The 12,360-nt window shown below is 33.3% G+C and overlaps 3 protein-coding genes across 3 annotated transcripts; 2 read left to right on the forward strand and 1 right to left on the reverse strand.

Annotated features, from left to right (window-relative positions):
* Positions 1–1,693: 1,693 nt before the first annotated feature.
* On the reverse strand, positions 1,694–3,508 carry LOC106420441 (MATH domain and coiled-coil domain-containing protein At2g42475-like). The gene is made up of 4 exons (XM_013861273.3): positions 3,328–3,508; positions 3,086–3,243; positions 2,793–2,980; positions 1,694–2,690 (listed from the first exon to the last, which is right to left on the reverse strand). The coding sequence occupies exons 1-4, from the start codon at positions 3,426–3,428 to the stop codon at positions 1,791–1,793; spliced, it is 1,347 nt and encodes a 448-aa protein (XP_013716727.2). The 5' UTR covers positions 3,429–3,508; the 3' UTR covers positions 1,694–1,790.
* A 1,874-nt stretch (positions 3,509–5,382) lies between these two features.
* Positions 5,383–10,212, forward strand: LOC106420324. The gene is made up of 4 exons (XM_048742984.1): positions 5,383–7,100; positions 7,191–8,770; positions 8,872–9,531; positions 9,636–10,212. Exons 1-4 carry the CDS (start codon positions 6,002–6,004, stop codon positions 9,957–9,959), a joined length of 3,663 nt encoding a protein of 1,220 aa, XP_048598941.1. The 5' UTR covers positions 5,383–6,001; the 3' UTR covers positions 9,960–10,212.
* Positions 10,213–10,646: 434 nt separating this feature from the next.
* Positions 10,647–12,332, forward strand: LOC106420325 (agamous-like MADS-box protein AGL82). The gene has a single exon (XM_013861183.3). The coding sequence runs from the start codon at positions 11,326–11,328 to the stop codon at positions 12,229–12,231; it is 906 nt and encodes a 301-aa protein (XP_013716637.3). The 5' UTR covers positions 10,647–11,325; the 3' UTR covers positions 12,232–12,332.
* The last annotated feature ends 28 nt before the right edge of the window (positions 12,333–12,360 follow it).

Below are 12,360 nucleotides of genomic sequence, written 5' to 3' on the forward strand. Positions count from 1 at the left end.
TTTCGAAATAAATTTTCAAGATATTTGTCCTAGAGAACACATCAACAAATGGTGAGGAAAAAGAAAAAAAAAAGATTAAAAAATGTCCTTCATAAAAAAAACTGCAAAATTTCAAGGAATATGTGGTCTTTATTTTAGTGAATTTTTTAAATTAAATGACGGCTTTTGTTTTAACTGTAATTCTGAATTACAATTATTTGATGAAATTGTAAGTTTTAATCGTTTTATATAAATAAAATATGTTCTATTATTATCTTTTATAAAGAATACAAAAATGATAAATATATGGCAATATAAAATTTTATTCGTATCACAAAATTTACTTTCCATCAAACTTTGATAAATTTGGATGTATTTTAACTTTAAAATAAAAACTAAGTGTTTTGTCCGCATATATAAACATAATTATCTTACAAATATTTTTTTACTTTTTTTTCTGTTCCGTCATCATTTTTTAAAACACCATCAAAATCTATAATCTTAGGAGAAAAAGCTGTATAACAACAATATATTCTTACCAGTAAACCTTTGTCTTTTCTTAACTCTCATTACCTTTGTAAATTACCTCTTTAAACCAATAATATACATCAAACTAAACAAAAAATTAAAATAAAAATAAAACAAATAAAAATAAATTTAAACGAAATTTTATAATAATTTAGAAAAAACTTAAAATTTAAAATAATGATAATATTTTTGATTTATTCGAAATATATGTACAAAGATCTTACTATTTCATATATTACTTTTTGTAAAATAAAAATAGATAATGATTATCATTAGGTAATAACAAAACACCATTACATATGATTTTAAACAAAGCACATCTTGCAAAACAATAGGATCATTACGTATTTCCTATTTTCTTTTAACAATTTTTATTATAATTAACTAATTAATTTATTTATGATCAAATATATAAGAAATAAACATAATAATTCATTAAAAATAACAATGACATTAACTGCTTGAAATCGAAAAATCACTTACAAGTTACAATTCACCAAAACGAAGCACTTAAAATCACTTTGTGTTTCTGTGTGTTGATTTGCAGTATGATTCCACACAAAACAAAGCGTGGAGCTGCTGCACTTACCCGTCTGAAGGTTTTTGAAAGTGTGCCTCCACCATATGACAAAGTCAAGAGGACGGTTAGTTTGTACCTTTACAAATATTTACATATATAGATGTATTATTAGTTAAATACCAATAGAATAAACTGTGGGAAAAAAAACTCATCCATTTGATTTATTTAGTAATAAATTAAAAACATGCACATATTAGAAATATTTTAGGGTTCGAATAGTCACTGGATCATCCAGGGCTCGAATCCCATCTTCAACAAATTTGATAAAATATTTTTTTTATCAAAAAAAGAAATATTTTAGAAAATATATTTATACAAATATTTTTGCTTGATTATTATTTAATTATAAATTATTTTATATCTTAATTTTTTAAATAGAAAACTATATTGTTAGATAACAACACAATATATATATATATATATATATATATATAATTATCTTTTTAATATGTTTATATTTTTGACAAGTTTATTATATTAATTTATAATCAGTTATTTAATATAACATATAAATCTCATATTACTAATTTAAAATTCGTTTTATTTATTAAAGGGATTTGTAGGTGAATTTTAGGATTAAATCAGAACGAAAAAAAAAAACACTTTTGATTATGTGGAATCTCTAGACTATAGGATTCACAGTGCAAAACTAGAAACCAAAACATGAGAAAAATGAACGGACACTAGTGTCTTCAAGACAAACCTAGTCGACCAACCAAAATCCATCATTAGAAGGTTTATCCTTCTTCTTGTCTAGTTCATCTTCGAGAGACGACACCATCAGCTCAATGTTATTGACGCTTTCCTCAAGTTGTTGGAACCGAACATCATCAGATTCCTTCCTCTCTAAGGACACTTCCTCAATCTTTGTATTCAAACAATTTAGCGTGAATCCCACATTCCCTGACAAGTCCTTGAAACGTTCCTCGAATTGTTGGACTCGAGACTCGTCAGCATTATCAAGCTTCGTATTCACACAGTCCAGCTTGAATCCTAAATCCATCAGCTCAATATTCTTGATGCGTTCCTCGAGTTGTCGGACACGAGACTCATCAGCATCATATGATTTCTTCCTCTCCAAGGCAATCTCCTCAAGCTTCAGCTTCAAACTGTCCAGCTTAGAGGCTGTTTCCATTAGCTCAATGTTCTTGACACGTCCCTCGAGTAGTTTGGCCCGAGACTCATCAGCATCATGTGATATCTTATTCTCCAAGGAAACCTCCTCAAGCTTCGACTTCAAACTGTCCAGTTTCAACCCTATTTCCATCAGCTCAAGATTCTTGACGCCTTCTTCAAGTTTTTGGAAACGACACTCATCAGCAGCATGTGATTTCTTCATCTTGGACTTTGACTTGGAACAGTCCTTCTTGAAGCCTGATACCATTAGTTCAAGATTCTTGATGCGTTCCTCGAGTTGTTGGACCAGAGACTCATCATCAGCACCGTCGTCTGCGTTCTTCGTCTTGAAGGAAACTTCATCAAACATTGACTTCAACCAGTCCAGCTTGACTCCTACTTCCGCAAGATCACTCAACTTGCTGCAAGCGTTGCTTAGAGTATTCTTGTATTCTGTCTCCGCGAATATCTTTTTCACTGAAGCAACCTGCCAATAAAACGTGTTTTCTTTGTTACTCATCCATATAAAATCATATGTTATATTATACAAAAAACATAAAGAAGAGACGTATATCCTTTTTTGACTTACATGAGCAGCAAAACCAGTGATGTCCTCGCCTTCTCCATCAAAAGCTTCAACAACATTAATGTAGACTTCAATGATGAGTTTGTCCTTCTCCAAAAACCCTTTGTCCTGAAACTTGGTTAGAGGCAACGTCTTTCGGGTACCCCGTGCTGGATTCTCAGCGCAAAACAATTTGCTTTCCTTTCCCAATACTGTAGAACATATACAAAAAGACAAAAAGTTAAGTTCTTCATCAACACATCAAATTCAAAAAAAAAAAAAAAAAGAGTCAAACAAAAAAAGATATAACTTCTTACTTGATGATTTATAGAGTTCTTTGTTGGAATCATTCAACACAAGGAAGTAATATTTAGCACTTCTCTTCCAACCAGTTCGCAAGGATTCAAGATTTGCAACGTAGAGGAACAAACACAACTGATCATTATAATTTCCCTTAGGATGAACTGCAAGATACCTGAAAGAATAATAAACTAATCAATCTCCGAGAACATGAAGACATATAGAGTTTAAGTTTAGATCCTTCTATTCTATGTTTTACCATTCGCATCCGCCAGCCACGAAATCCTTAGACGTTATGACAGCTTTCTTGTCCGAGAAGTTATCTATCTCAAACCTGAAACTAGGTCTTTGATCCCACATATTCGACTTAAAAAATCTGGTAAATTTGGTTATTTCTAGCAAAGAAGAATTTTTCAGGAACTTTGTATGATGAATTGGTGATACGTTCAGGCGTAAGAAGTCCTGTATTTATAGAGGACGCAAAAAGAAGAAAGGAAAACTTCCTTTAAACCTTAGCCCAATAGGAATTCTCGAAGCAAAATAATTAATTAAAATAATGTAAAATTTCTAGTGTAAGAAGAGAGGATAACCTATTTATTTTTTTTCAAAAATTAAAGTTCATATATAATTTAAATTTTTCAATATCTAATAATAAAATATAACATATAAATTTGAATAATGTATAATAAAATACTTAATGTATAATAAAATACTTAAGCTTAACATTAAAATTAAATTTCCATTATAATTTTCATTAAGCTTTCCATTATTTTGACAAAAATATTTTATATTAAAGAAAATATTAATTTTGAAACTTTTTTTCTTAAATTTTGAGAAACTTCACACCCATGTAAACCCACGGGTATTTGTGATTCGAAAGAGAAAACCTTAATCTTTACAGGATCTCGCCGTCTTATATTCCAGAGGCGAAGGCATGTGGAAGAGAAGGGATGTTACCTCGACTATCTAGGAATTTGGATTTTATACAAGTATAATTGGATAAAATAATAAATTACTAAAAAATCAATAAATGATATTTTAATATTAATTAGATGATAACATGCGCCCTGCGGAGAGTAAATTTCTTTTAAAATATATTGTAATTAAATATTATAAACAATATATATTTTGTTATCAATTATTTTTTTAGATTTGATTAGAGGTCGACATTCTAGTACTATTTGGTTCTTTTCAGATCCTTCAGGACTTGGTTCGGTTTGGATCTTTGCGGATTTGGTTCGGGTATGAGTTCGGATAACCTATTTAATTTTTTTTTCAAAAATTAAAGTTCATATATACTTTAAATTTTTCAATATCTAATAATAAATATAACATATAAATTTGAATAATGTCCACCAAAATACTTAAGCTTAACATTAAAATTGGTTTAATTTAAATATTTGAATAGGAAATCAATAGATATTTTTAGTATTTTAGATATTATAAGTATCGTTTAGATATTTTAAACATGTATTTATAACTATGTGTATATATTTTCAAGTATTTTGGACAACTTAAAAACGTTTTATATATTTTGTATATTCTTTTAGATATTAAATTTAAAAAGAATTAATATATTTAAGTATATAAATTATGTTCGGATATATTCAGATACCTAGAATATTTCGGTTTGGATCGGGTTTGGTTCTGTTTCTCTAGATACCAAAATTTTGAACTCATTCGGATATCTAACCATTTTGGTTAATGTTCAGTACTATTCTTTGGATCGGCCTTGGTTCGGTTTTTTGGACTCTGATTTTTTTGCCCAACCCTGAATTTTTATTGTGAAAAAATTTTAAACAAAAATGATGATGGTTCATGTTGATTTTGGCTATGCAACAATTTTAAAACCAAAACACATTTTACTATATATGTGGCCCATTTAGTTAATCATTAAGAACTGTTCTAGGCTCATTTAAGAAAAACAATGGGGTGAACTTATAAAAACGTTACCATTTCATATTGTCAATCGACACTTCCAAATATTCTATGTCGGTGTTGTGACGAATAGAAAAGAGGTTAGGGTTAAGAAAACAAATTTGCTGTGCAATCCATGTTCTCGCTAGGCGATTTCAATAACTTCTAAATAAATCTTAATTATATCGATCTCTTGTAATATTTTTGAATGATATTAATTAATAAAATCTTACACTTGCCAGAGTAATCAATTGTTCCTCAATTAATATATAAGATATTATAGTAATCACATAAATCAAAACAATACATCTTGTTTATTTACAATATATTTTTGGTAAATAAATCAAAATAATCGATTTTATTTATTTTATTAATTTTAAGAAACGGGAAACCTCAATCTTTACGGGAGCTCGCCGTCTTTAGTTCCCAGGGGCGGAGGCATGTGGAAGAGAAGGGATGTAACCTCAACTATCTAGGAAATCGATTTTATACAAGTAAAATTGGATAAATTAATAAATTATTAAAAAGTTAATAAATGATATCTTAATATCATTTAGTTTAATCTAAATTATAAATAATATAGATAGATTAGGAAAGTTCAAATCTGATTTTTTCTTGGTATTTCAAAATCAACTTGTTTGAAGTTAAAATATACATATTTTATGATTAGCAAAAATTTAGATTGAAGAACAAAAAGATAGGGCTATCTTAGAAATAAAAGCAAAAAAAAAAGAATTAAACCTTGTTTTTTCGTTAACAAACTAAATCTGTTTTCTGTTTTGTCGTTTTAATGTCCACTTGTAACAAACAAATAAATATGGAGGGAGAAATAATGCTAACGTCCTGAAACAGAGGAACTCCAGACAATATATGCTGTCTAACTTTAGGAAACCCCATTTATCAATGTTTTTGTATGATCTCTCACAAGCTAAAAACGAAGGAAACCCCCAAATATTGATCTTGTTTCAATTGATTTTTTATCGATTGTAATCTGTTGACTAGTGATTGTATGGAAAATGGGTATTGACGTGAAGGAAACATGCGCAATATTATGGAAAGTTATTGGATTCTCGATGAGCACAAGCATCAAATTCATGAGAAACCACCCAATCTTGTCTCTGGTTTCCATGTTCTTACTCGCGTTATACATTCTCCTCCCCTCCTTATTATTCTTCTTGATATACTCGTCGCCGGTTCTTGCATGTGTTGTAGTGTACGCCCGAGAGAAACTGGGATTGAGATTTTCCGGTTCCTCTTCGGGGCCAGAGAGTTGTGAAGGAGAAAAGAAAGGTGGTAGATGTCACTTAAGACAACAAAGAAGTGTCCGAAGAAACGCTCGAATGAAGGTTGAGGAATGGGATTCACAAACAAGCGACGAAGAGAAGGATAAAGTTATCTTGACCTCTCTTTACAACGATCTCCTCGGACGTACACCACAATTCGAGGAGTCTCCAAAAGCAATAGAAACCAACGTAGTAGAAGAAGAGAAAGATAAGGCTTTTGCTGAAGAAGATTCAAGAATGTCTTCTCAAGATTTGGGTTATCTTAACGTTGAAGAAGAGCCAATGGTTTGCAACTGTGAGGTCAATGAAGAGAAGAAACATGATGATGGTAAAGAAGAGATCATGAGCAATGTGAACGAACATGGGATCTCAGAGGTTGAGAGAAACAAGAGACTAGAGAGTCTAATCGCTAGAAGAAGGACAAGACGACTCTTTAAACTAGCTTTAGATCAACATAATAAGCTTCAAGCTGAAGAGACAACCAGCCCTACACAGAACAACAACCTTCATATTACGGTTCCGAGGAACAATAACAACAACAGTTTTGAAAAGCGCCGAAGTTATCAATCAGGTTTGCAAGTTCCAGGGTCAGCGCCTTCTGTGATGCTACAAGCGAGAAGCCCTTTCGATATTCCTTATGATCCTCAAGAGGAAAGACCTAATCTAACTGGAGATAGCTTTGATCAAGAGTTTTCATTTTTTAACCCTAATGATATGTTCCTTTGTCGTCATGAGAGTTTCTGCCGTTTTGCTCATTTTTCTCCAGAACATGCTCAGTGTATGAACAGCCCAGTTCCTGCTTCAGACATTTCCACTACTAGGAAACTTTTAGGTAATGTGTTCTTGTTTTTCTTGTTTTATTAATCTATTTTTTTATATATATACTTAATGATTTTTATTTCTTTTTTTTGTTTGTTTGCAGATTTGGACAATGAATATATGGATCATAATGAACAAAACATCCCATGCTACGCCAAACCAGTCACAACAAAGGATGATGAGAGCGGGAAAAATGGAGACGTGGAAGTTAATCATGAGACAGATACGAGTGAAGAAGATGATGATACTTCAAGTTGTTCAGAAGAAAGTGAGGCAGAACTCAACCGTTTCAACAAAGCAGAGCTCAGAGAAGCTATAAGCCACTCGATGGATAAGTTTCCTGGGTTTCTTGTGAATCAAGCAAGAAACGACATCCCAAGCCCATTACCTAGAGGCTTATTAGCGCCAAGACTCGATGATAACAACATGTTTTATGCTCGCAGAGGCGCAAGTTCTCACAACCGAACATTCTCCATTGCCTCAGATATGCAAGTTGAGGTTTCAGAGCTTGGTTCACCTCCTACGACGGTTGATTGGCTTGATGACTGGTCTAACGGTGGAGAATCATACACGTATGATACTGATATTGATAGAGAAATCATCCGCGGTGAAGAATCACGTAAGAGGATCTCTCAACAATGTGAATCAAGAAGTGGAACTGGAACAAAAGAGGATGATAGTGGGATAGTGACTAAACCATATCAGAAATGTTTGTCAGATGAACACCTTAGGACCGCTGATGAGATGTCTTTGATAGATAGAAGAAGCCAAACCAGAGAGAATTTTGAGATGAGACCTTCTCGTTCAAGTGATGTGCCCAAGTCTAGAAGCTATGGAAAATTAGATGGTTTGTTGTTCCATACGAGTGTTTCCTTGTCTTCTATAACAGAAGAACCTGAAACAATCTTGGACTCGGTCGACGTGGGAAACAAGGTATCTCTAACTTCTGGGGATTCATCCATGAAGAACTTGACTGATGAGGAAGTTGTTGGTGTTAGTGGACCTCCAAAGATTATGGATTTAAGTAGCATTGGTCACCAACAGAAGGATAAGATCTTGAATAGCATTCAAGGAGAACATGATACAGATATCCATATGAAGGAGCATGAGAACGAAAAACCAAAGGAATGTGAGGCAGCTCAGAGCATCTTGGATGCTTCTTTGGACGCTCCCTATGTAGAATCTTTTGGAAGAGAGATAGAAGAGGAAGAAGAGCCAGACTTGGATAATTCTACAAAGGAGGTAACACAACAAAGAGAAGATAAGGCAGTTCAAGGTGACTTGATGAGTTCTCCGAAATTACAAGAAAGTGAAGTCATGGGAGAGAATGGTCAGGAGTTAGTCAAAAATTCTGATGAGAATGTAAAGGCAATGGAGCAAGAGGAAACTCATGACGTCTTGGACGCATCTTTAATCCATCCTTGCACACAATTGTCTGAAGAATATGGTAATGCAAAAAATGATAGTAATGTGATACTTATACAAGTTCAGGATGGTAATAACTCAACATTGGATGACTCAACTGATCAGCAATTCTCTAAAGAAGGAGAAAGTTCAGGGTTATTGAAAGATCTTCATGCTGAATCGACCCAAGAAAGCAACAATATAGTTAACATTGAGGAAGAATCAATAGGTTTAGAAGACGCTCCTAATTCACATGGTTCACAATCATGGACTCAACAGGTTTAACCTCTATTATAATCATCTTTGACATATATTAACTTCCTCTTCATTTTTGGTTCTTGATTCAAAGTTTTGTAATTGTTTATTTATCTGTTCAATAGCAAGGTACATGTTCTTCCCAAAAACCAGAGCATGACGAGATTATCTCTCAAGATATTGCTAAAGATATGGAGTATGAAAACACGAAACCAATGGAATATGAGGCAGATCAGAGCGTCTTGAATTCTTCTTTAGACACTCCATGTGTAGACTCATTTGAAAGAGAAATGAAAGAAGAAGAAGAACCAAACTTAGATAATTTCACAATGGATGTAACAGAACAAATAGAAGATAAGGCACTTCAAGGTGACCTGACGAGTTCTCATTTTCTTACAAATTTACAAGAAAGTGAGGTCATGGAAGAGAATGATCCGAAATTAGTCAAAAAATCTGATAAGAGTGCAAAGCTAGTGGAACAAGAGAAAACTCATGACGTTTTAGAAGCATCTTCAAGCCCTCCTTATACACAATTGATTGAAGGCCACGAAAATGCAAAAAATGATTGTGATGTGACACTTCTGAAAGTTCAAGACGGTAATCACTCAACATTGGATGAGTCAACTGATCAGAAGTTCTCTAAGGAAGGAGAAAATTCAGGGTTATTGAAAGATCTTCATGCTGAACCGACCCAAGAATACAATAATATAGTGAATGTTAAGGAAGAATTAATAGATTTAGAAGACGCTCATGATTCACAAGGTTCACAACCATGGACACAACAGGTTTTACTCTCTACTCTAATCATTTTTGACATGTCTTAACTTCTTTTCCGGTCGTTGGTTCTTGTTTCAAAGTTTTGTAACTGTTTTATTTATTCATTGAATAGAACGGTACAGATTCTTCCGAAATAATATCACCAAGAACATCGGAGATCACCCAAAGACCAGAGCATGACGTCTCTCATGATACTGCTAAAGATAAAGTTGCTACAGAAGCTATAGACTCAACTGATACTCAGAAGAATGTTGAAGAGAATCTGAAACATGAGCAAGTTATAGAAGAAGATGTGGAAAAGGAATTGCTTACTTTACAAGCATTGCACCATAACACTGGTTTAACGGCTAGGGAAGACGATGAAGAATCCAAGAAAGTGGTTGAAGCAGTGCACAATTCAGAGACCAAAACATCAAAGACGGAAACAGATCCTTAGGCTAGTGTTTTAAATCATAAATGGGGATTTTATACATAAATTATTGAAGGATAAATCATAGATAATCAGAAATTGTTTCATATTCATTTTGTAAACATATGTTTATTATTTTATGGAAGATTAACTTGTTGATGATACACACATATCAAATAAGTAACGAGTGAAACAAATTGTTTTCATTATTTTATGGATTTTTCAATTATATTCTGGAAATATAACTTTTTGGGGTAATATTTAGAGATAACTAATTTTTTTTGGTCAAAACAAAAACTGCTATCAGTGTAGCAAATCCTTTGGTTGTATATGGTATACATGGAAAATAAAGAAATATTTGGTGTATCAATTTGCCTAACATGCAAGTGCTAAAGTTGAAAATTATCATCAAACCTCTACTTATATTCTATACATAATACACACAAACATGAATTTTCCTGTTATTATACACAACTTTTCTTTGTCGTTTGAATGCGTCAAATCGGTAAGAAGATCTAGCATTTATCAAGACCGTATCATGTGGATCTTGAATCCCAAAACACACGGAAGTACTATCATACATCCATCATTCAATCGAACGCTCAGGTCAATCACGAAAGAATCTAACGCCTATACGCAGAGACATGTGAAGGATATATCACGCACGACGCACCCTTGCCAAGGAAGGAGTATATGGAGTATCATTATATACGTCTGAATACTGAATATACAGACGTATTTTCCTTAATGTATATATTTGTACCTATTATGAAATGCAAAAAAAGAAAAATATCAAGTCGCCTAACTAATGAGGAAAGTATTAAATTAACTGTGCTTTCATTATTATGAAATGTATATTTTCCATTTTAGCAAACTAAATATTCCATATATCATTTTCTTTCCTAAACTCTCATCTTCAATTAATGGTAATTATATCTCATGATCTTTTTTCCTTCCTTAAAGACAGACTAAATCAAGCTCAAGATATAAAACCTAGCATATATAACCATTATTCCGACAGAAACTCCATAAAAATTGTTTTCGCAAAGAAACTCGTTGAAAGATTGCTTCGATATCCAAGTAAGAATTCGATCTTTTGTGTATACATATGTTCATAACAAAATACTCTGCTCTTGCTTTGCGTTTTGCTGGTTGAGTTAGGAATGAATTTCAAATTTCTTTTGCACAATTGGATTGATTTAGATTTAATGGGGTTAACATGTCTTAGAGACAACTAAGATCTATATAATCTGAGTTTTACTATACCTAAACAGCTATAAACATGAACGACTGTTCCAAAAGAATATCAATTAGTCTACATAGATGTATCTATGTTTTTTGGTTACGGAAAAGGTTCATATGTTTATATGTTTTTGTGTAATAGCAATAAGAAATGAGGGTACAAAAGATGGCGCATGAGAAAGTCGTGGACTTACAAAGGATAACGAACGATAAGACAAGGATGACCACTTACAAGAAAAGGAGAGCCTGTCTTTACAAGAAGGCAGGAGAGTTCTCAACTCTCTGCGGCGTCCAGACATGTCTCATCGTATACGGGCCCACCAAAGCGACCGATGAGGTGATTTCCAAACCTGAGATATGGCCGGAGGACGAGACCAAAGCCAGAGACATCATACGCAGGTACAGAGACACAGCCTCCAACAGCTGCAGGAAAGAGGCCCACGTCGAGACTTTCGTTAACGATAAAGGTAAGGCAAAAGAGACGGAGAATACTAATACTAATAATAATAATAAGAGAGGGATGAATAACAAGAATAAGTATTGTTGTTGGGAGGAGAGGCTAGAGAAGTGTTCACAAGAGCAGCTACGTGGGATTTTTGATGACGTGGGAAACAAGTTGCATGAAGCTATAATGAGACAGAATCGTAGGGCTCAGCATCAAGCCATGGAGCCACAAACCCCGCAGAATTTGATGGATCCATATTACATGTCACAATACTTTGCTGGTTACCAGCAGCAACAGTGCTTGATGTTCCCATATAATAATATGAGTTTCCCGTTGTTCTCGCCTCATGATGATCAGATTCCAATGGAGCCGATTCTAGTGGAGAATTTTGCCGACTCATCAGGGGTAAATCAAGGCTTCATGATGTCGAAGGGAAACGAGAGTACTCAGTTTATGCAGAGGCAAGCACCTTATTATATTGAACCGGTTGTACAGAGGTCTGCATCTTTTAATGTTAACCCGTTCACGGGTTATCAAGTCCCTTATAATGTTCCTCGGTTGCCGGCTAATCAAGCTGAAGTATGGGATTTTATGGCGAAGAAGCCGATTTGAGTTGTTTCTCAGGGTTTTATGATTAGTTTAATTGTTTCAGTTGGTTTTGTTTATGTATGCTGGCTTGGATTTTTCAAGTATGTTTCTGATATATCATCATTTTTTGGAATTCTATAAAAGTATTGGTTT

Source organism: Brassica napus, chromosome A10 (assembly GCF_020379485.1).
Source record: "Brassica napus cultivar Da-Ae chromosome A10, Da-Ae, whole genome shotgun sequence".
NCBI classification, from domain to species: Eukaryota; Viridiplantae; Streptophyta; class Magnoliopsida; order Brassicales; family Brassicaceae; genus Brassica; species Brassica napus.